The sequence below is a fragment of the Macaca nemestrina genome, chromosome 4, assembly GCF_043159975.1.
Source record: "Macaca nemestrina isolate mMacNem1 chromosome 4, mMacNem.hap1, whole genome shotgun sequence".
Classification (NCBI taxonomy): domain Eukaryota; kingdom Metazoa; phylum Chordata; class Mammalia; order Primates; family Cercopithecidae; genus Macaca; species Macaca nemestrina.
In genome coordinates this window covers 92,257,321-92,278,552 of record NC_092128.1, presented here as the reverse complement: position 1 = coordinate 92,278,552, position 21,232 = coordinate 92,257,321, and the positions used below count along the sequence as shown (strand labels likewise).

At 42.3% G+C, this 21,232-nt stretch overlaps 1 protein-coding gene across 1 annotated transcript in view; it reads right to left on the bottom strand.

Moving 5' to 3' along the window:
- LOC105475674 (dynein axonemal heavy chain 11) overlaps positions 1 to 15,333 on the bottom strand; it is a 373,683-nt gene extending 358,350 nt beyond the window's left edge. The window contains exons 1-2 of the mRNA XM_071094928.1: positions 14,805 to 15,333; positions 13,254 to 13,397 (exon numbers count right to left, since the gene is read on the bottom strand). Of these exons, the coding sequence (XP_070951029.1) occupies positions 13,254 to 13,397; positions 14,805 to 15,164 (504 nt within the window). The 5' untranslated portion in view covers positions 15,165 to 15,333. The remainder of the gene's footprint in view (positions 1 to 13,253; positions 13,398 to 14,804) is intronic.
- Between the last annotated feature and the right edge of the window lie 5,899 nt (positions 15,334 to 21,232).

Here is a 21,232-nt window from a genome sequence, read left to right as displayed (position 1 = left end):
ATTCCAGACATTGTATGAGAAAGCACTGTAAAACTTTTTGTTCTGTTAGCTGATGCATGTAGCCCCCCGTCACGTTTTCCACGCTTGCTTGATTCATCATGACCCTTTTACATGGATCCCTTAAAGTTGTAAGCCTTTAAAAAGGCCAAGTATTTCTTCTTCAGGGAGCTCGGCTCTTAAGACGCGAGTCTGCCGATGCTCCCGGATGAATAAAAGCCTCTTCCTTCTTTAATCCGGTGTCTGAGGAGTTTTGTCTGCGGCTTGTCCTGCTACAATTAGAGGTATGTCCAGGATGCATATGAAAACATGGGAGAAATATGTGCCTCTGGGAGAGAATGGTTTTAAGAAAGATTTGCCAGAGAAGTCGTTACTTGGTTTGAATCTTTAAGATGAAAGAATAGGGCAAGGCAGTTGTTACGATGTGAATATATATGTCCTCTGAAAATTCATATATTGAAATCCTAACCCCCAAAACGATGGTATTAGGAGGTGGCGTGTTTGGGAGGTGATTAATCATGAGGGCCGGGTCCTCATGAATGGGATTAGTGTCCCTATAAAATAGGCCCAACAGAGCTTGTTCGCTCCTTCCACCATGTGAAGAAATAGCTAGAAGGGACCATCTATAAACCATGAAGCAGCCTTCAGACACCTGAATTTACTACTGCCTTGATTTTGAACTTCCAGCTCCAGAACTGTGAGAAATAAATGTCCAGTGTTTATATCCCACCAAGTTATTTTGTGATAGTAACCTGAACAAAGTAAGACAACAAGCATTCCAGAAATCAGAACACTGATAAAATCATGGGGACTCAGGGAGTATGGTGCTTGTAGGAAACCGCCAGTATGACCATCCTGGAAATAGAGCCAGCACCCCTGAGAGAAACGGCAATACTTGGGCTGTGAGGAAGGTAGGGGTAGTTTGTGAAGAACTTTGCAAACAGGCTGAAGAGTTTAGGTTTAAGCAAACTAACACAGGAACAGAAAAACCAAATACTGTATGTTTTCACTTTTCTTTTCTTTTTTTTTTTTTTTTTGAGACAGAGTCTCACTTTGTCACTGAGGTTGAAGTGCAGTGGCAAGATCTTGGGTCACCCCAACCTCCATGTCTCCTGGGTTCAAGTGATTCTCCTGCCTCAGCCTCCTGAGTAGCTGGAATTACAAGCATGTGCCACCATGCCCAGCTAATTTTTGTATTTTAGTAGAGATGAGATTTTGCAATGCTGGTCAGGCTGGTTTCAAACTCCTGGCCTCAAGTTATCTGCCCACATTGGCCTCCCAAAGTGGTAGGACTACAGGTGTGAGCCACTGCACCCGGCCATCCATGTTCTCACTTATATTAATAACTAGGAGCTAAACATTGAGTACACATGGACACGAAGAAAAGAACAACAGACACTGTGGCCTTCTTGAAGGTGGAGGGTGGGAGGAGGGTGAGGACTAAAGAACTACCTATCAGATACTATGCTGATTACCTGGGTAACAAACTATCTGTATACGAAACTCCCATGACACACAATTTACCCAGGTAACAAACCAGTACCTGTAGCCCTTGAATCTAAGATAAAAATTGGAAAGAAAAAAAGAGTTTAGATTTGTTGGACTTAACATGCATTACCTACTGGGAGACTGTTTTCTAGATTAAATCACTGACATCAATAGCTTTTTCTAAAAGTCAAGCTGAAAGAAAATTAAAGTTATTCAACATTTCTAATGTACTGGGTACTGTTTCAGACTTCACTTTATTTACTATTCTGAGAAAACATTTTAACTGGTCCATTTTTGAGGCATAATAAATCTAAGTACTGGCAGCCAGCCTGCAGATGTGACAAATCGCACAGCTCATGCACCTAGAAAGTCACAAAAAGTGAACAGAGTGTAGCGAATGGGTCAGTTCCTAAAAGGGAAGAAAGTTTCATTGTTGGGAAATTGAAACTTAAGCGGCGAAAGGGACCAGGGTATAACCTTATAAGGGGGATAATGAAACTTAGGCAATGTCCGTGAGAATTGTAACCCCATAGTACTCAACTAACGAGGAACTGGGGGAAGAACTTGCATGATAGGAGATAAATGACCTGCTATAACTGCCCCGGGTGTGCCTGCCTACCAGACACCCAATCTTGCAAGACCGCCATTAAAAGTCTTGCTTCCACTGTTCTTCGTGTCTCCAAGTCCATTCTTTGGGTTCGGAAGGGTAAATGTGTTTCTCACAAACTTGGGGGCTCGTCTGGGAACTCTGTGCCTGTGCAGAGTAGGACTCCAGCCGAGAGTGGAAACACGTCCCACACAATTTAAGTGGCCCGCTCTGTCCAGGCATCCTGGATCCCTGCAGAGGCCATAAACAAACCCAAGACTGTGATTCAGGAGGCAGTGGAGGCAACACAGGGAGAAAAGCAGGCACCACGGCAACCAGGCAACGTCATGCGCGAGGCAAGGGAGGAAAATTGAACTATAAGTACTGCCTTGGTGGTTGGGCATTTTCAGAAGTCAAGTGTGTGTGACTAAGATGTAACCTAGATATGAAGAAAGTGCGGAGTTCAAATCCCAATCCGTAGTTCTGTTCTCCCATGAAGGAAATGTCCACAGACAGGCAAAGCAATTGAGGTGTGCAAGAAACCTCCAGTAGTGGGGGGCTGAGTACACAGGGAAAAGCCTGGACACAAAGACTGACCAAAAATGGGATACAGAAATTGTAGGCCTATGGGCCAAAGGAAAGAGGGAGCCAAACAGACTCCCTCTGACATTCCCCCAGATAGTCCTTTGGGAAGAATGAGGATTGAAGGGATAACCCTTGAATCAGGGACAAAGAAAAGCAAAAAATGATAAAGTATTGCTGCTTATCGGGCCTAAAGACCCCATTCGTAAGCGTTTGGTCTTTTGGCCTAAGTTTGGCTCAGATAAAAATGGGGTATGCCAAGCTTTAATTCTCTATGTGAATGATAAAACCCCATCCTCACAAGAGGAGATGGGTTACTCTCTCTGCTGGATCAAGGAATTAGGCACCATGTTCCCCTTCAAAGAAGAAGAAAAAAAGCCTAGTAAAAAGCTTCTGCCCAGTGAAAAGCCCTGGGACCCCCTATCATCCATATGTCTCCATGTGTCTCACAAAATAGGGGACAGGAAAATCAAGGAGCAGCAGGAGGGTTAGGAATAAAGACCTGCAGACCATGGCGGAGTCGAACCAACTGCTCCTTTAAATCCTTATCCAAATTTGAGAAAAGAATTAGAACAGTGTAAGAGGGATATTGAGACTTCCCTATCCCTTCCACACAGCAGACATCTAGCATGTTCCCTCTCAGGGAAGTTCCCACAGACAGGGAGAGATTGGCTTTGTAAATGCTCCTCTTACAAGTACTGAAGTTACGAATTTCAAGAAGGAAATGAAACCACTTCTAAAACATCCCCTGGGTTTAGCAAACCAGCTGAAATCAATTCCTAGAACCCAGCTTTTACACCTGGGCTGAAATGATGTCTAGCACAAGGATCCTTTATCACAGGAAAAGAAAGGGGAATGATTAGGAGAGGGGCCATAACCATCTGGGAGAGGTAACAACCCCGTGGGCAAGAAGTCTTACCAGCTGAACAAAAATTTCCAAATGTCAATCCCAAACGAGATAATAATGATCTCAGGGGCCAGGTGCGTGGTTCATGCCTGTAATCCCAGCACGTTGGGAGGCCGAGGTGGGTGGATCAACTGAGGTCAGGGCCTCAAGACCAGCCTAGCCAACATGGCAAAACCTCATATCTACTAAAAAATACAAAAATTAGCCGGGCATGGTGGTATGCACCTGTAATCTCAGCTACTCAGGAGGCTGAGGCAGGAGAATCACTTAAACCTGGGAGGTGGAGGCTGCAGTGAGCCAAGATTGCACCACTGCTCTCCAGCTTGGGCAACAGAGTGTGAGACTCCATCTCAAAACAAAACAAAACAAAACAAAACAAAAAACCCAGAGAACAGACACAAATGCAGAACCTCAGGGAACTAATTGTAAAAAAGATAAAAAAGTCCACCACTAGGACACAAAAGGTCTCAAAGGCATTGGAGATTCAACAAAAACCAAAAGAGGAAACTTCCTCTGCATTCCTGCAGAAGGTCAGAGAATACATCAGATTAGATCCAGAGGACCCAGTAGGGCAAGGCCTTTTGAAAGTTTTAATATTCTTACTTTGTAAGAAAGAACTGGCCTGACATTAAAAAAAAAAATTACAAAGGACTAATGGATGGAATGAGAAACCATTTGAGAAATTACCAAGGGAGGCTCAGAAGGTCTTTGTAAGGAGAGAGGAAGAGAAGCATTAAAAAAAAGTGAAACTCATGGTTCCACTGTGGAAGACGTAGTCAAAAAAAAAAGGTTAGATCAAGATCCCCCTCGAAAGATACAAGGAGAATGATAGATTTCGACACAAAGAAAGAAGGGAAATACACGGAAAAGCTCCTAAGACTATGAGTGGATGTTACAAGTATGTAAAGCCAGGGCATTTTAAAAGAGAATGTCCTAAATGGAAAAAAGAAATGGGGATCCACCTCGTGACTGCTAATGAAGACTGGGTGAGAGTTTCTTCTGAGTAGGTCCCACCAGGAACCCTGAATAAATTTGAAGGTGGGACCTGAGAGAGAAGAAGTGACATTTTTGGTTGGTACTGGTGTGGATCGCTCCTCCCTAATTCACCAACCAAGGGGTACAGAACTCTCTAAGGAAAAACTGATAGGACCGGGTAAAGGGGAGGGATTTCAGGTTCCGATATTCAAGAAAATGTTAATTAGATTCGGACCAAAACAAATTGGTCACTCTTATATGTTCCTAAAGCAGAAACTAACAGCCTGGGTCGAAACCTGATTGTGAGATTGGGTTTACGATTACGAATAAAGGAAGGACAAATAAAAGTAATAATGGGCCTCCCAAAAGAGGAGGAGGAAAGAAAATTAATAACCTTGCGTGGGTTAGAAAAGGGAATGGGGAGGGTTAAAAACCACACCCTCACAAATTAAACTAAAACGACCAAGAGAAGTAGTTTGCAAAAAAAAAAAAAAATCCCATTTATACTGAAGGGAGAAAATATCTCCAACCAACCGGTAATAAAGGGATTAATGAAAGATGGACTATTAAAATCCTGCATGTCACCCATACAATACTCCAATTGTCTCAGTCTAAAAACCTAATGGGTCGTTGAGATTGGTGCAAGTTCTAAAGGCTATGTATCAGACTGTCCAGACCCACCACCCTGTGGTGCCTACCCCCTACACCCTCCTCAGTAAGATATCCTATGAACACAAGTGGTTCAGTGCGGTGGATCTAAAAGATGTATTCTGGGCATGTCCTCAGACTTTAGGAGTAGAGAGACCTCTTTGCCTTTAAATAGGAAAATCCTATAACTGGGAGAAAATAATGGTACCGCTGGACTGTGCTGTCACAAGGTTTTTTTTTTTTTTTTTTTTGAGATGGAGTCTCACTCTGTCACCCAGGTTGGAGTGCAGTGGTGCGATCTCGGCTCACTGCAAGCTCCGACTCCCAGGTTCATGCCATTCTCCTGCCTCAGCCTCCTGAGTAGCTGGGACTACAGGTGCCCGCCACCATCCCCGGCTAATTTTTTGTATTTTTTTTTAGTAGAGATGGGGTTTCACCGTGTTAGCCAGGATAGTCTCGATCTCCTGACCTCGTTATCCACCCGCCTCAGTCTCCCAAAGTGCTGGGATTACAGGCATGAGCCACCGTGCCTGGCCTGCTGCCACAAGGATTCATGGAAGCCCCAAACGTATTTGGTCAAATCTTAGAAAAGGTCCTGGAGAAATTCCAACCTTCCAGGGGAACCCAGTTGTTACAATACAAAGAAAATCTTTTAATTTCTGGGGAGAAGAGGGCCAAGGTATCAGAAACCACCATAAGCCTACTTAATTTCCTAGACGAATGGGGATTGCGAGTCTCCAAGAACAAATTGCAGTTTGTAGAAAAAGAAGTTAAATATTTAGGACACCTAATTAGCAAAGGGAAGTGAAGACTAAACCTGGAAAGAATATCGGCAATAGTGGGTCTGCCTTTGCCTAAGACAAAGAGAGAACTCCGAAAATTTTTACGTTTAACTGGCTACTGTAGGTAATAAATTAACTGATATGCTCAAAAAAAGACTCTATCTCAAGTTACTAGAAGAGAAACCCGATCCCTTGCTATGGTCCCAAAGGAAATTCAGGCAGTAAAAAAGCTAAAGCAGGCCTTCGTTACTGCCCTGGTCCTGGCCCTCCCATCTTTAGAGAAACCATTCCATCTGTTTGTAACAATGGACCAGGGCGTGGCCCCTGGGGTGCTCACTCAAACCTGGAGAGAGAAGAGGGAACCTGTTGCTTTTGTCTCCAAGCTTCTTGGTCCTGTCTCTTGGGGACAGCCCGAATGTGTGCAAGCAGTGCTGCCACAGCCCTGCTGCTAGGAGAGTGGAAAGTTAACATTTGGTGGGGCCCTAATAGTAAGCAACCCACACCAAGTCAGGAATATATTAAATCAAAAGCCGAGAGACAGTTTGAACACATTCTCAGACTCTAAAATATGAAGCCATAGCAGTTTAAAAAAAAAATGATTTGCTCATAACAAATATTTGCCTAAATCCAACTAGTTTCCTATGGAAAGGAGAGGAGAAAAAGAGAGACATCAGACCAGAACTGCTTAGATATCATAGAATACCAAACAAAAGTTAGACCAAACCTTAGGGAAGCTCCACTACAGGATGGGATAAGACTGTTTGTGGAAAGGTCATCCTGAGTGATAGATGGCAAGAGACATAATCGCCATGCTGTCATTGATGGGAATAAACACTCCTTGTGTGAGAAAGGTAGATTACCTAATGGGTGGTCAGCCCAAACCTGTGAATTATATGGTCTTAACCAGGCCCTTAAGCTCCTTAAAGCCCAAGAAGGCACTGTATGTACTGATTCTAAATATGCCTGTGGGGTGGTACACACTTTTGGAAAAATCTGGACAAAGTAGGGCCTAATAAATAGCAGCAGAAAAGAATTGGTACATGTGGAATTGGTCAAACAGGTTTTAGAAAGCCTCCTGCTTCCAGCAGAGGTAACCATAGTACATGTAAATGGTCCTCAGAAAGGGAACACCATAGAAGCTACAGGAAACAAGCTTGCACGTGGCACTGCTGAGCAAGCCTCCCTGGAGGAAGAAATTAGAAGACTATTTAGCCTGATCCCAGACATCCCTAAGGTAGTATTAAGGCCCCAGTTTACCAGAGAGAAGAAGGAAGAATTAGACAGGATAGGGGTCAAACTGAAGACATCAAATGGGTACTTCTTGATGGGAGAGAAATAAGTAAACTCCATGAGAAAATTAATATCTTTATTACACAAAGGGCGTCTTTGGGGAGCCCAGGCTCTGTGTGATGCAACACTTAGGAATTATGGGTGTATAGGGATTTATATTCTCGCTAAGTATGTGGAAGTAGTGTAACTCGTCAAAAGACAAACAAAAAGGTGATTAGAAAATAGGCCATGGGAGAAAGACCTCCCAGACTAAGATTATTTGAAAGCATTCAAGTCCAAAGTAGAAAGACTAAAGAATTTACTGGTAATCATAAATCACCTTTCTGGCTGGGTGGAAGCCTTCCCCTTCCACAGTCACCACTGGGAATGAGGTCAAAATAATACTAAAACAGGTTGTACCTAGATTTGGCCTCATGGAAAATATTAATTCTGATAATGGGAGCCACTTTACCTCAAGGGTGTTAAGGGGACTTAGGGAAAGGTTTTGAATTAAATGGGATTATCACACCCCTTGGCATCTCCCTTCCTCTGGAAAGGTAGAAAGAATGAATCAAACTCTCACAAAGCATATCGCTAAACTAATCTTAAAAACTAAAATGCCTTGGACCAAATGTCTCCCAATAGCACTCCTTAGGATTAGAACAGCCCCAAGAAAAGACTTGGGATTGTCCCTCTACAAGTTATTATACGAGATCCTGTATTTGGGTACAGCTAGAGATCTCCCTACTATGGAAACCAAGGATCAATTCTTAAGAAATTATATACTGGCCATATACTCCACCCTGGTATCCCTTAGGTTAAAAGGACTTCTGACTCAAACTTCACCTCTTGAGTTCATGGCTCACCACTTCCAGGCTGGCAACTTGTTGCTGATCAAGACTTGGAAAGAAGACAAGCTCCACCTAAACTCGAAAGGTCCCTGTTAAGTGCTCCTGACCACTGAGCTGGCTGTGCAAACAGCTAAACTGGGGTGAACTCACTATACTCAAGTCAAGAGATTGGTTTAAAAAAAAAAAATGGAAGGGAGAAAAAAAAAAGATCAGTGGAAAGTGCACAGGTCACGTAAGGAACCCTTAAAGTTAACTCTGAGAGAAACCTAAAAAGAAAACATGGGCTGGCCCCATTTTGGAAGTTAATATGGCTGGGATGGGCTACTATACAAAGAGCAGGTCAAAACCCTCCCTACCCAATCAGGTTGCTAATTAACGTAACCAAGACAGTAGCACCCCAGACTGTAAGATTTAATGCCTGCCAGGTTTAACCTTGTGGGAATGTGGAAAATCAGAAACAGCTCTCTCAGGTGGATAAATATCTTTGCCCTGAAACAAATACAGGTTACAGTAGAGTATCATCCTGCCCCAGCCGGGATAATATATGGTGGACTACCCAATTTCAGGGTTGGATAGTAAACATGGGGTGGGTAACTCCAACCTGGAGACTCTTAAAGAATAAATTACATCTGTCCAAGGGCTCATCAAATAACTGCCAGAATTTAAAATGCAATCCTATAACTCATCACCGTTGATAGTCCAGCTGTTCTAAACCAAGAACCAAAAGTAGCATCTCGGTTATATGGGTTGGGGCAAATATCACAGGGAAAAACCCCTACAGCAAACTAACACAAAACTCAACCTGCCATTTGCCTAGGACTACTCCAACATCAAACCCTAATAAACACTTTAGTTCACCAAATAATGACCCTAAAAGGGTAAAAATAAGGTAAAAGATTTAAGGTAAATCTTAGAAATCGAGACAGGGTACAGAAATATGAATGCCTGGGTCAAATTTTCAGTACAAGCCCTCAACAAGAGTAGCTGTTATGCATGTGCAGTAGAACAACTTCAGGCACAGGTGGTTCTGTTTTCTCTAGGATGGGATACCAATCTTAAAGAAATGCACCATTTGTTGGCTCTATACCAGGACAAGGATGCATGGGGAAATGAGACTTATAAAAGTCTGTCACTGGCCAGGCACGGTGGCTCATGCCTGTATTCCCAGCACTTTGGGAGGCCAAGGTGAGTGGATCACCCGAGGTCAAGACCAGCCTGGCCAACATGGTAAAACCCCGTCTCTACTAAAAATACAAAGAATTAGCCAGGCACAGTGGCGAGTGCCTGTAATCCCAGCTACTCAGGAGACTGAGGCAGGAGAATCGCTTGAACCCACAAGTCAGAGATTGCAGTGAGCCGAGATTGTGCCACTGCACTCCAGCCTGGGCAACAAGAGCAAAACTCTGTTTCAAAAAGAAAAAAAGTCTGCCATTGCTCTTTCCCGCATTGCGGAGGTCAGATCCCAGAGCAATTCCCTTGTTCTCCATAGGCAATATGATCCACTCTTCTTGCCTCTCTAGGCAGGGGACAAAATTCAATAAGCCCATGGGAGAAGTCTCAATTGCACCCACTTCCTAAATATCACAAGCGAGTCAAGCAATGGCAATTACCCAGGTATCCATATGCCCCAGGCTAATGTCTGGTGGTATTGTGGGAAAAGGAACCTCTGTAAACTCTTACCCTCCAGTTGGATCAGGACTTGTACTTTAGTCCAATTGCCTTCACTCTGGCATTTCCTAAGATAGCCAAAAATACACATGGCCACTAAAACTGGAGATATTTGACAAATTCTTTTAATCCCAATATATATGTTAACTCAGTAGAAGTCCTTAGGGGGGTGCCTAATACATTTAAGGCCCAAAACCAAAGGGATCTGGGTTTACGTTAGCACTCTTTCGGTGGTCAACTATTAATAAAAATATGGATTAAATTAACTATATCTATTATATTCAACAAAAATTCATCAATTATACTCAGGATGCCCTCAAAGGGGTAGCTAGCCAGTTAAATGCCACCAGCCAAATAGCCTGAGAAAACAGTCTTGCTCTCAACATGATACCAGCAGAAAAAGGGGGTATATGTGTTATGCTGGGTGGGAAGTGTTGTATTTTCATTCCCAAGAATACCGTCCCAGATGGCACCATCACAAAAGCTTTACAAGAACAACCCTAGCCAACAAACTAGCCAAAAATGCTGAAATTAATAACCCATTAATGGGTTGGGTAGAAGGTTGTTTTAAAATATGAAAAGGTATAATAGGTTCAATTCCTACATCTCTCATAAATGGGGCAGGAGTCTTAACAGCAGTAAGATGTTGTATTCCCCCTGTGTAAGGGGACTAGCACAAAAATTAAAAGAGCTATTAATAAACAAATGTGCATAACTTACTAGCAAAATAACCTGTACTATTAGAAACCAAATTAAACTCGCTCTCCTAAAAAAAAAAAAAAAAAAGTAAACAACTTCTAGAGTGATTCAAGAACCAAAAGGGTTTGGACAAAAATAAAGCCAAAGAAAGTAAATAGAAAAGAGGAGGGAATTTGTGAGAAAACATTTTAAATGGTCCATTTTCAAGCCATGATAAATCTAAGTACTGGCAGCCAGTCTGTGGATATGCAAACCTATGGCTCATGCACCTAGAAAGTCATGATAAGTGAACAGAATGTAGACGAGGAGTCAGTCCATAAAAGGGAAGAAAGTTTCATTATTGGGAAATCAAAATATAAGCGAGGAAGGGGGCCAGGGTATAAACTTACAAGGGGCATAATGAAACTTAGGCAATGTCCAGGAAGATTGTAACCCCATAGTACTCAACCAGTGAGGAACTGGGAGAGGGACTTATGTGCTAGGAGATAAATTACTTGCTGTAACTGCCCCGGGTGTGCCTGCCTACCAAACACCCCATCTTGCAAGACCGCCATTAAAAGTCTTGCTTCTGCTGTTCTGTGTGTCTCCGAGTCCATCCTTTGGGTTTGGAAGGATAAATGTGTTTCTCACATTATTCTATGACAAAGCCAACTTCTTTTAAAACTTAATGTTTGTATCATGAGCTGTAGATAAAACACTAGGAAACTCTGAGCCACATGCTCTGGAAAGCAATTAGTAACTCAAACAGCTAAAGTATCTCTAGAAATATGATTTAAAGCAAATAGACCTGGGATGTACTTATTAATTACAATAAATTTTATCAAATATATACAAAGTAAGTCAATTAATTTGAGGTTTTGTCTTATTTTAGGTGTAAGTTTGTGTAGTTTTTGCATTTGTAAGAAAAATAAACTTTCTCTATGAACCAAAGTAAGGTTCACCTAGCACATATACACCTGTAGATAAAGGAGCAAATGTGCCTTTGCCGTGGATCTCTTTACTTACCTTCTGTTTCTTTTTTTAAACTGTGGGGTTTCCCTTTATGACCGTTCTTAAACCATTCAATACAATTACTGAGGAAACACTTTCAAAATACAGGAGCCTGGGCCCCTCTAGATTTTTTAAATTGGAATTTCCAAGGATGGGGCCCAGATATTGACTGAGAAGAACCAAATGATCTTCCCTTTAGGCTTTGGTAAGCATTCACAATTATTGTTTCTTTTGAAATGTGGGCCAGTGTGATACATAAAGAAATAACCATATGACATTTTAAATACTTTTGCTAAGTATAATTATATAATACAATCTGGTGACAAATAACAACATATGGAAACAAATCATAATGTTGAGGGGCAGGCATACCTTTTTCAGAATGTTATGCAGATCCTGGTACTGAGATAAAGAGTAGAGAAATTTGGAAAAGGCTTGTATCTTCTGTTGCCAGACACAGCAGAGCAAGAATCTCATAATGTAACCCTGCCCCTCCAAGTTCCAGTTGATAGTGGTCTAGATTCACATAATGAACCGAAGTCATCAGATTCATTCAGTTCAATTAAAATCTGAGCACTTGTTGCATACCAAAAATTGTTCCTGGCACTGAAGTTAAAAGACTGTCTTCCTAGCACCTCCCTGAAATCAGTTAAAGTCAATTAAATTCAACAGGAGCAAAGGGAAACCCAGGCAGGGTACAGAAGTTGGGGTGAGAGACTTTGGTTAGTCCAGCAGGAAAACACCTCCCTTGAAAAAGACAGAAGACACTCAAAAAGTAGAAGAGGTGTGATCATGAGAGACTGCTAAATAACTAGTAATAAATATGTCAGCAATTTTTCCTACCTTAAATATCGGCCTTGGCAGGACTACACTGATTAAAGAGGTCTGATTTAGAAATTGGCCTGGTAGACAGATATCTAACCAGGCAGTTCCCAAAGCTCACTGTACATTAGAGTCACCTGGGGATCTTAAACAACTGCTGCCACTTGGCTCCCATTCAGGACGTTCTAAATTAATTGGTGAGGGGTGACCGAGGCATGATGTTAAAAGATCCCCAGATGATTCTAATGTTCAGCAAAGTTTGAGAGCCGAGGTTCTAGTTCCATGGAACCTGGTTATTCGGTAGTTGCTCTTCCAAGCTAGTCCACGAACAAACAGCCTCAGCATCAGGTTAGAAATGCAGAACCTCGGGCTCCACTCTAGACTGAATGAACCAGCCTCTTTCACAAAATCCCCAGGCAGTTCTTACGCACATTCAAGTGTCAGTAACATTGGTTGAAGAGCATTTCTCTAATTTAAGAAGAGAAAAAGAAATTTTAAGAACCATTTCTAACACTTTCATCACCTTTTCCCATTATCTGCCATGAGTGAAACTTAAGTCTTTAACTGTTAGTTTCTAACAAGTATAAAAAAGAACTGATAATACTCGTTTTCAAAGTATAAATTTGTCTCTACTCTGAATGTGAAGTTTAAAACCTACTGCTAAGGTGCAAGAGCCTATTCAAGTTGCTTTTTATTTGCTTCTATTATCTTGGAAGAAAGAAAGGGAGAGAATGATCCCTGCAACTGCCACCTATTGAATATTAACATCTGTAAGCATGAGCTCCTTTCAGGAACAGTGTAGATGTTATGACTCCATTCACCTGGCTAGAGACTCCTGGCTTCTACAAGCTTTCCCCACCCCCACAATCCCCTTCTCTTCCCCTCCCCATCCTAGCTCTTCTTTTAATTATAAGAGTCGTCCTGAATAATTCCAAATGTCACGGAGATAAGTGAAAGCTTTAAATATTAAAGACAGACCAGTACAGTACCTCATCGAGGAAAGCAGATACATGTCCAAGAGACAATGCAGGTAACCCTCCAAATAAAACCACTTGAGAAAAGTCATTCACTCCAATGCTTTCAGTAATCTTCTTGGAAATAAAAACAAGTTTATGGTTTGCATCTCTTGGAATCTAAAACAAGAGCAGGATAATTAGTTCTAGTTCACCATGTTGTGTTCTTGTTAACGAGCAGGATTTACTATATCCAACTTGTAGCTGTATTGCTAGCAGAAGAAACAAAACCTGGTGTCTTGCCTGCTCTATGAACAAGGTCCTTCTACCGCTCTTCCCTATTATGCAGAGTATACAGTTTTCTTCGTTCTTTTATAATGCTAATTTCACAGCATTACTGGTGTGGAAATATCACCTTTTTAAAGGCATGTCAATTATACCAGATCATTATATATTAAAAAAAAAATCCTATAACTAAAAACAAATAAGGAGCATGTAGGCATGTAGAATGTTTCAATCCTAATGGGTTTTTATAATCTTCTCTGGTTTGGAAATAAGCCAAACTGAGATAAAGACAAGGCACAAGAGGTTAATTTGTATTTCTATCAAAGAATAGAAATGTATAACCAAAACATGCTAACATTTCCACAACTACTGAGTCATTTTATTGAACATTATAATAACTATTTAACTTAGGTAATACTAGAGTTAAGTGTTCTATCGTGTTATCTACTGACAAACTTATTTTTTAAAAAATTACAATTAGGAGAGTACTAAAACAAAAGAATTCAAAATTCACAATACCCTAAGGCAGCCTTCCTGTTTCTCTCTTATCTGAGATCCTATTTCCCAACTATTATAATGACCACAGCTAGTGATAAAAACGATATAACATGTTAAACTGAGCACGGGGCTATTTAAAAATTGTGAATCTTGCTCCTAACTCATCATACTTGAAAAATGCTAAATACAAGTGCTGTACGTTAGATGATACGTTAACCTTTTAGTGGACGAGTAATCTAAATTCAAGAAGAAAAAGAGAGGAAGGAAGGAGGGAACTGCTCCCCCTAAATGGTTAGTAAACACCCATGTGTGCGAAGACTGCATGGGCATTCCTTAAGGACTCAATGCTTTTGCCTGGGGTGAAGCGTGGTTGGCATGTAGTCAAAATACGTGACAAGTTATATGCGCTCTGCCAAACACCACCTTTTTTAAAGGATGTGACTCCAGGGAGACCCAAGAGCAATTGAAACGCAAGTTTTCTGGCACAGAAAGCCTACCTTGCGCCTAACACCCAGGCAGCTAAAGAAAGCGCTGGTTTTCTTGCATTACCCTGGTCGAACAGGCTCAACGGGGGATTCTCCATCAGATACAAACAGCTGACCTAGGAAACTAACCTGAAGCTGCTGAACTGCAGAGTGGGTGCACGTGGGGAGCAGTTCTGCGGGCCTCAGGATGGGGACTTCAAACCAAGTTTGTCAAAGTGCCCGAGTGAGCGCCCCGCGGGAATGCAAAGGGGCCCGACTGGGCTGTCTCCCCTGGGTAGTTTTGTTGGGTGGGCAGGTCCCCTTGCCCGTCGTCTCTTACCTCCTGGGAAGCCGCAAGGCGCCCCGCGGCGGCGACGCTAAACACAAGGCAAGCCGGGCTAGTGCTTTCCAGAAACTCCGCAAGAATCTGCCGGTTGTCCTCGCTTTCCAAATACTGGCTCCATTTCTCCTCCGTGAACCCCAGCATCATCTCCAGGCGGCCGCCGAGGAAGCGCACCCGCGCGTCTTGGGCGAAACTCCGCGCTCTCCTGGCCGCCGCCTCCTCCTCGTTCTCCTCCTCCTCCTCTTCCTCCTCGAGCTCCAAAGCGCGCACTGCCTCCAGGCCGGCCCCCGACGTTAGGCGAAGGATCGGGGCTTCTCGGAAGTCTCGCGCCTCCCGGGCTACCACCGGGGCTGCCATTGGGCAACCGTCCGAGGGAACGCGGGGCCGGCTGGCTCCTCACCCGAGACTCTGGGCCAGCCCGAAGTGAGCGAGGACACCTTGGGAGGCGCCCACCCTCCTCCGCGGTTGCCGCGAGCGCAGATCCTAGTCTCCCACCTGCTGCTACTTAGCCGCGCCACTTGCGCACAGCGGTAGCCTGGCAGGCCGAGGCGAAGGCCTGGGACAAGCAGCGCGTCCCGTTTCCCGGGGGACTGTGTCCCCGCCCCAGCCCGCTGGGGGCGGAGTGAGCGCACCGCGCCACTGTCCAGTAGACGCCAAGGCCAAGGCCGAGGGGAGCGGCCCTCGGGCTCTAGGTCCCGAACCTGGCAGAGAAGACGCGTGTCCGGGTCGGTCTGAGCTCCCCCGTGCGCTAGCTCCACTGCCCTCAGGCTCCTTCGCCTACTGGACACTTGATGGGGATCCCAGCGTTGGTTAAGTGCTCTGGATGAAGCAATGCTCTCTTGTGCCGAGCTCCGTGCTAAATCTCTTACCTTGACCGTAGAATAATCCGTAGAAAGCCAGGTCTCTGACTAGTCAGTCTTTGTTTTATGGGCAAGGGACTAAGTTACAAAAATAAGTAACAGAGAAGTTTCGGGGCTCAAGTTGAAGGCTATTATTCACCTTTCCCAAGGTGTCCAAATATTACCAGAAAAGAGTCAGTCCTGCAATTTAACTTTCCTAGTTGTGGGAATCCAAGATCTAAGTACTCAAAGTCCTCCTGATTCCCATCCTCAACCTGACACTTACTGGAATGTCCATACACCCAGTAAGAGAACTCACAGTGCCCTTTCGTGATCTCCAAAACGTTCCGAAAATCTATAGATTTATCATTTAATTCAAGAGTAAAAAGGTCAAAGAGGAAAAGCTTCAAATTAGAAACAGTTTCATGATACTGAAATAGGATTTCATTGTGGTCCATTAGTGGCTTTTGTTGAGACTAATATGGAAATTCTAGTTATTAAAGTAACCAGAATTTTGTTGAGGAGTCCTCACACTGAACTTTTAAGTCTCCTTTGTTAATTGTTTATTTCAAACTAAAGTCTTCAACCCCCACCTCTTCGATGGGGGCTACTGAAGGACTGTTGCCCACAATAGTCCATTTAATACCTGAATGTTGATAAACATTTCCAGAAGATGGGGCTTCAAAATTTTTTTTTCTTTTCAGGATATTAACTGCCCTTGAAAACCATCTACACATTTCCAGTTATATGATCAGAATCTTGAAATAACACAGGCCCTTGGAAAACTTTGATAATGACTTCTAGCCTGTCAAGGCTGCTTTATATCATCCATATTAGTCTTTGGGGCTCCCAGTTGCTGGTATACAAGGCTAGCAATCACCAGTTCCTTCTCTCCCCTCTTATATTCCAGCTTCACATCCCTGTACCTTAGAAAACCAGGAATTCTGCAAATAATAGTTGAATTAAATTGAAAGTGAATAACCACTTTCAAATCTAGCAGGAAAATTGTTTAAATAATGCTAACTTTAAAGTGCAATTTCCAAAAAGTTAAATATGTAACTCGAAATATAGGATGAAGACATGTCAACGATTTATTTAACTCATAAATGAGGAAAGCAACAAAATGATGTAAGTTCCAAAGACAGTTAGAGAAAGAAATTTAGCAGCATTGGAGAAAGATAGGGTGAGTCAGATTGCTAGGTTCAATACAATACCATTAATGCCATACAGGGCAAAATAATCCTTTGTTTTTTAAAAAATAATTTGTTTTTCTGAAATAAATTACATCTGTAATGAACAAAAATCTGTAAATAAAAACATAACTTCACAGAGTTTGAGCCTTTGATCAATAGTAGTTAATGAGTCCAAAAAAGATACTTTTCCCTAAATAATTAATAATCCTTTCATTGGCCAGTGAAGCAGTGTTTCAATGTGACAATGAATGAATATGCCTTTACCTTTTTCCCAAGTTTTATACATTTTTTCTCAATAATAATAGCTAACATTGATCAAATACCAACTATGTGACATGTACTGTGCTGAATTCTTTCATTTGTCTAACAAATCTTTACTGAATGCCTACTAAGTGCCAAGCACTGTTCTAGGTGTTGAGAAATATAACAGAAAACAAAACCGATTTTCTACCCTCATATTGGTGATACAGGCTAGATTCTACTGGATAGAGTGGAGCTATACCAACTGAATTTGCATTCCATTTCTGTTTTCTGGGTGCCTGAATTTCCTCACCTGAAATAGGAAAAATAAAATAGTAGATGAGATTAGTTTTTAGCAAATATCTCTCCCCCAACCCCACCTTCGTGGAAAGAGTATGCTTATATCTTTTTGTGCTATTAAAATTGTGGCTGGTCATGTGACTTGCTTTGGTCCATAGGATATTGGCAGACATAACAAAAAGCATCACTTCTTTTGGCTAAGATCAAGTGTAGTAGCAAACAGAGGCTTGGAATGTCTTTGCATGGTGAGGCTTGCCTTCTTGTGCCTCTGCCACTGTCTTGAGAAGAACATCCCTAGTTAGCTTGCTAATGCAAGGAACCAGCCTGGACCTGACTTTTGTAGCTCAGAGGCAAGTCCAGCGAGGGCTAGTCTTGATCAGTCTACCCTCGGTCAGCCCACAGATGCATGTAAATAATGAGTGATTATTGTTTTAAGCTACATAGTTGTGGTGAGGTTTGTTATGTAGTGATAGTATGGTAATAGTAAATGATATACCACATAGAGTTGTTGTGAGAAATAATTCAGCTTAAATATGTTAAAAGCACAAACACTTAGGCCATGCCTGGCACATTTATTATTAGTTGTGGAGGGGAAATATGAGAAACTAGGCAAGCAAAGATATAATATGTTTATTATGTCACATGTGAAAGGAAATTAAATTTTGGGACTCTAAACTCATTTAGCCAATGGGAAAAGTCAAGCTGGGAACTGGGTCATGCAAACCTGCCTCCCCCTTTTGGTTCCTAAATAAGATGGCTACAAGATGAAAGGCTACATGCCTCCTCCATACTTTGCCCACAGGGAAATTATTGGTGAGCTGTTAAAACTTCACCATGGTAATGCAAATTGATAGCTTGTCTTTCCAGGTGCAATCACCCACCAGACACAAATGAGTATCTGATTGTTCCCCTACCCCATTTTGTTATCTTATGTAAAATGCGATTCCTCACATTCTTCCTCTGCCCCCTTTTGTTTATGTGAAAACTGTGTGCTTCTCAATATCCTCCCCTTTCCCCTTTAAATTTGGAGCCCTCAAATTTATCTTTGGAGAAAAGCATAGACTTGTCTCCCAGCGTGTCTTTAACTTTGGCAAACAAATCTCCTAAAATGATTGAGACTTGTCTCGTCATTTTCCTTGATTGACACAAATGATAAATTCTAAGAAAAAAAGCAACAGACTGTAAAAGGTTGGGTATGGAGAGCATGTTAATTACCATCAGTGTTTAAGGAAGGGCTTACTTTTGAGCAGAATTCTGAGAGTGAGCCATGGGTTTTGGAAGAACATTTCAGGCAGAGGGAAGAGCAAGTAGACCCACAAGAGAGGATGCTTGATTTTTGGAGAAACAGCAAGAATGCCAGTAAGAGGGAGAATAGCAAGAGATAAGGACAAAGAAGAAATATGAGACAAAAATCTCATAGGGCTGTGATAACAGCTAGGATTTTCTTAAAAGAAGATGATGTAGCAGAAACTGCTAACTGTCCCCAGTGTCCATTCACCTTTTCCTTCTCTTGGTAATACAACATTTACCCCTATTCCAAGTTTTAATGGGACTCATGTTCACCCAAACTGTATACCTCATTTACGTTCACTTCACATTAGCTAAAAGGGAAACTAGGAAATTTTCTTTGTAGCTAATGTGAAGTGAAAGTAAATGAGGTATAAAATGCTTATATCATACCCTTAGAATTTCCCAGTTCTCCATTTCCTCTTGTCTTTCCAACTTGCTGACTAGTATATCAACATGAAATGCTGAACCGTGTTCAATTATGCAAATGTCCCTTAAACATATAACAAGATGCTCAACTTCCCTCACAAAAGAAAAATACAAATTCAAACAAGAGTACAATACTACTTTTTCACTTATTAGCTTTAAGACTGACATCATATTATTGGCATGACTGGGGAAACAGGCACTTTCGTACATCACTTCTGGAAATTCAAAATGATATAACCCCATAGAGTTCACTGATTTCTAGAAAAAATTCTATGCATCTTTATTCTAGAAATCTATACACAAGATTAGTCATTATAGCACTAATGGTAAGAGCAAAAGACGGGAAATAAGCCAAATATCCAGCCATAGGAGAGGGGTTCAATAAACTATCTAACATTCAAACAATGGAGTAATATACAGCTAAGAAAAGAGAATGCAGCCAGCTGGGGCCTCCTGGCACCCCCACCCATGTTCTACAGCCAACAGAGTTCTAAATTCCCCCTGGGATGGGTTGCCCAGAGTGCAGGACAGGCTACCACCTTGGCTGTTTGGGTGTCTCAGTCAGTCAAGTCTATGGGTCTTGGAGAGCTCAAACCAATCAGGAGCTGAAGGGATCCCCAACACAGCACAGCTACTCTACCAAAAAGCAGCCAGACTGCTTCTTTAAGAGGGTCCCTGATCCTGTTCCTCCTGACTGGGTGAGACTTCCCAAGTGGGGTCTCCAGCCACCTCCTACAGGTATGTTTGGGCCAGCAAAAGGTCAGTACGCATCTGGGATGGAGCTTCCAGAGGAAAGGGCAGGCTGCCATCTTTGCTGTTTTGCAGCCTTCACTGGTGTTACCTCTAGGTAAAGAAAAAGTTGAGGTAACTAGGGTCTGGAGCAGACCCCCAGCAAACCACAGCAGCCCTACGGAAGAGTGGCTAGACTCAAACAACCCCCTTTCATCCAAATGACTGCAACACTCCTCCAGCAAGGGCTCAGAACTGGGCTGAGGCTAAGATGGCTGAAATGACAGAAGTAGCCATCAGAATGTGGATAAAAATATAAAAATGAACTTTGCTGAGCTAAAGGAGCATGTCGTAACCCAATGCAAAGAAGCTAAGGATCATGATAAAAACAATGCAGGAGCTATGCATGGTGGTTCACACCTGTAATCCCAGCACTTTGGGAGGCCGATGCAGGTGGATGACATGAGGTCAGAAGTTCAAGACCAGCCTGGCCAACATGGTGAAACACCATCTCTACTAAAAATACAAAATGTATCCAGGCCTGGTGGCACATGCCTATAATCCCAGCTACTCAGGAGGCTGAGGCAGGAGAATCACTTGAACCTGGGAAGTGGAGACTGTAGTGAGCCTAGATTATGCCAGTGCACTCCAGCGTGAGTGACACAGCGAGACTCCATCTCAAAACAAACAAACAAACAAACAAAAAACAATGCAGGAGCTGACAGCCAAAACAACCAGTTTAGAGAGGAACATAACCAACCTGATAGAACTGAAAAACCCACTACAAGAACTTCACAATGCAATCACAAGTATTAATAGCAGAGTAGACCAAGCAGAGGAAAGAATCTCAGAGCTTGAAGACTATCTTTCTGAAATAAGACAGGCAGAATAGAGAAAAAAGAATGAAAAGGAATGAACAAAACTTCTGAGAAATATAGGATTATATAAAGAGACTATGACTAATTGATGTCCCTGAAGGATATGGAGAGAATGAAACTAAATTGGAAAACATATGTTAGGACCTCATCCAGGAGAACTTTCCCAACCTAGCAAGACAGGCCAATGTTCAAATTCAGGAAATCCAGAGAACCACAGTAAGGTACTCCACAAGAAGATCATCCCCAAGACACATAATCATCAAATTTTCCAAGGAAAAAGTGTTAAGGGCAGCCAGAGAGAAAGGCCGGGTCACCTACAAAAGGACGCCCTTCAGACAAACAGCAGACCTCTCAGTAGAAACCCTACAAACCAGAAGAGATTGGGGGCCAATATTAAACATTCTTAAAGAAAAGTACTTCCAACCCAGAATTTTATATCTGGCCAAACTAAGCTTTATAAGCAAAGGAGAAATAAGATCCTTTTTAGACAAGCAAATATTGAGGGAATTTGTTACCACCAGACCTCCCTT